The sequence below is a fragment of the Pteropus alecto genome, unplaced genomic scaffold (assembly GCF_000325575.1).
Source record: "Pteropus alecto unplaced genomic scaffold, ASM32557v1 scaffold86, whole genome shotgun sequence".
Lineage (NCBI taxonomy): Eukaryota > Metazoa > Chordata > Mammalia > Chiroptera > Pteropodidae > Pteropus > Pteropus alecto.
The window spans coordinates 265,966-267,937 of NW_006442109.1; the positions used below are offsets into that span (position 1 = coordinate 265,966).

General features: G+C 60.6%; 1 protein-coding gene across 1 annotated transcript; it reads left to right on the forward strand.

Moving 5' to 3' along the window:
• The first annotated feature begins 6 nt into the window (after nt 1–6).
• Nucleotides 7–1,727, forward strand: GPR135 (G protein-coupled receptor 135). Its single transcript, XM_006920133.2, has one exon. It carries the CDS (start codon nt 308–310, stop codon nt 1,433–1,435), a length of 1,128 nt encoding a protein of 375 aa, XP_006920195.1. The 5' UTR covers nt 7–307; the 3' UTR covers nt 1,436–1,727.
• The last annotated feature ends 245 nt before the right edge of the window (nt 1,728–1,972 follow it).

Sequence of the window (1,972 nt, forward strand, 5' to 3'; positions counted from 1 at the left end):
CTCCCCCTCCGCCCCCGCCACACCTGGCGGGACTTCCCCTGCGGTGACGGCGGCGGCGGTGCTCTCCTTCAGCACCGTGGCTCCCGCGGCGGCTGCGGCGCTGGGGAACCAGAGCGACGGGAGCGGAGGCGACAGCACTGGCGCCTGGGCTGGCGGCGGCCTCGGCCCGCACGGGGCTGCGGGGGAGGCGGAGAGGAAAAAAGGCCCCGAGGCCGCTCCGCTGCTGTCGCACGGGGCGGCTGTGGCGGCCCAGGCGCTCGTCCTCCTGCTCATCTTCCTGCTGTCTAGCCTGGGCAACTGCGCGGTGATGGGGGTGATCGTGAAGCACCGGCAGCTCCGCACCGTCACCAACGCCTTCATCCTGTCCCTGTCCCTGTCGGATCTGCTCACGGCGCTGCTCTGCCTGCCCGCCGCCTTCCTGGACCTCTTCACGCCCCGCGGGGACTCGCCGCCCGCCGCCGCCGCCGCTGCCGCCGCCGCGGGGCCCTGGCGCGGATTTTGTGCGGCCAGCCGCTTCTTCAGCTCGTGCTTCGGCATCGTGTCCACGCTTAGCGTGGCCCTCATCTCCCTGGACCGTTACTGCGCCATCGTGCGGCCGCCCCGGGAGAAGATCGGTCGCCGCCGTGCGCTGCAGCTGCTGGCGGGCGCCTGGCTGGTGGCCCTGGGCTTCTCCTTGCCCTGGGACCTGCTCCGCGCGCCTCGGGAGTCCCCGGCGACGCAGAGTTTCCACGGCTGCCTGTACCGGACGTCCCCCGACCCTGAGCAGCTGGGCGCGGCCTACAGCGTGGGGCTGGTGGTGGCCTGCTACCTGCTGCCCTTCCTGCTCATGTGCTTCTGCCACTACCACATCTGCAGGGCGGTGCGCCTGTCGGACGTGCGCGTGCGGCCGATGACCACCTACGCGCGCGTGCTGCGCTTCTTCAGCGAGGTGCGCACGGCCACCACCGTGCTCATTATGATTGTCTTCGTCATCTGCTGCTGGGGGCCTTACTGCTTCCTGGTGCTGTTGGCCGCCGCCCGGCAGGCCCAGGCCACGCAGGCCCCCTCGCTTCTCAACGTGGTGGCTCTCTGGCTGACCTGGGCCAATGGGGCCATCAACCCTGTCATCTATGCCATTCGCAACCCCAACATTTCGATGCTCCTAGGGCGCAGCCGGGAAGAGGGTTACCGGACTAGGAATGTGGACGCTTTCCTGCCCAACCAGGGCCCGGGCCTGCAGGCCAGAACGCGCAGTCGCCTTCGAAACCGCTATGCCAACCGGCTGGGGACCTGCGGCAGGTTGCCTTCTTCCAATCCGACCAGCGGGTTGGGAGGGGACATGGCCTTATGGGCTCACAAAAATCCAGTTGTACTTTTCTGCCGGGAAGGGCCGCCAGAGCTGGTGACAGGAGTGGCCAAACAGCCTAAATCCGAAGCCAGGGATACCAGCCTCTAAGAGGGGCTGGAATGCACAGCTTGCGAAGGCAAATTTTTACCCCCTTCGTTTAATGATACAGGGTTCCGGGGAGAATCGTGTATTTCATAAAGCCAAACATTTAAAAAAGGAGACAGGGAGAAGGCTTACTACGTTCCCCAAACAACATACGAGGCGATGTCCCCTTCTTCAAAAGTGCCAAAATGAATGTAGAATGCAAAAATTAAAACAATCTTAAACCACACAACTAAGTATTGTGCTAAAAATGACTAAAATAAAATTCACGATTACCGAAAAGCTCATATTACAGGAATGACACTGTGAAATAAAGAAACAAAATCATTGAATGCAATCAGTATTTGTTCAAATACAGAGAGTTTCAGGAAAGAATCTCGGAGACCCTCGGAATTGTTTGAAGGTCCCTTTAAATCACCAGCATACAACAGAACTTCACATTTCTAGAACTTGCACCTCTGACACATGCTTTGGGTGCTTAGGTTGGGAGCGAAAAATTCTTATCTTTACACACTTTGGTGCACTTCCTCCATACTCTAACCT

Bases quoted from the DNA above. Each gene is read 5' to 3' on its own strand.
- GPR135 (XM_006920133.2), top strand. From the start codon at position 308: ATGGGGGTGATCGTGAAGCACCGGCAGCTCCGCACCGTCACCAACGCC.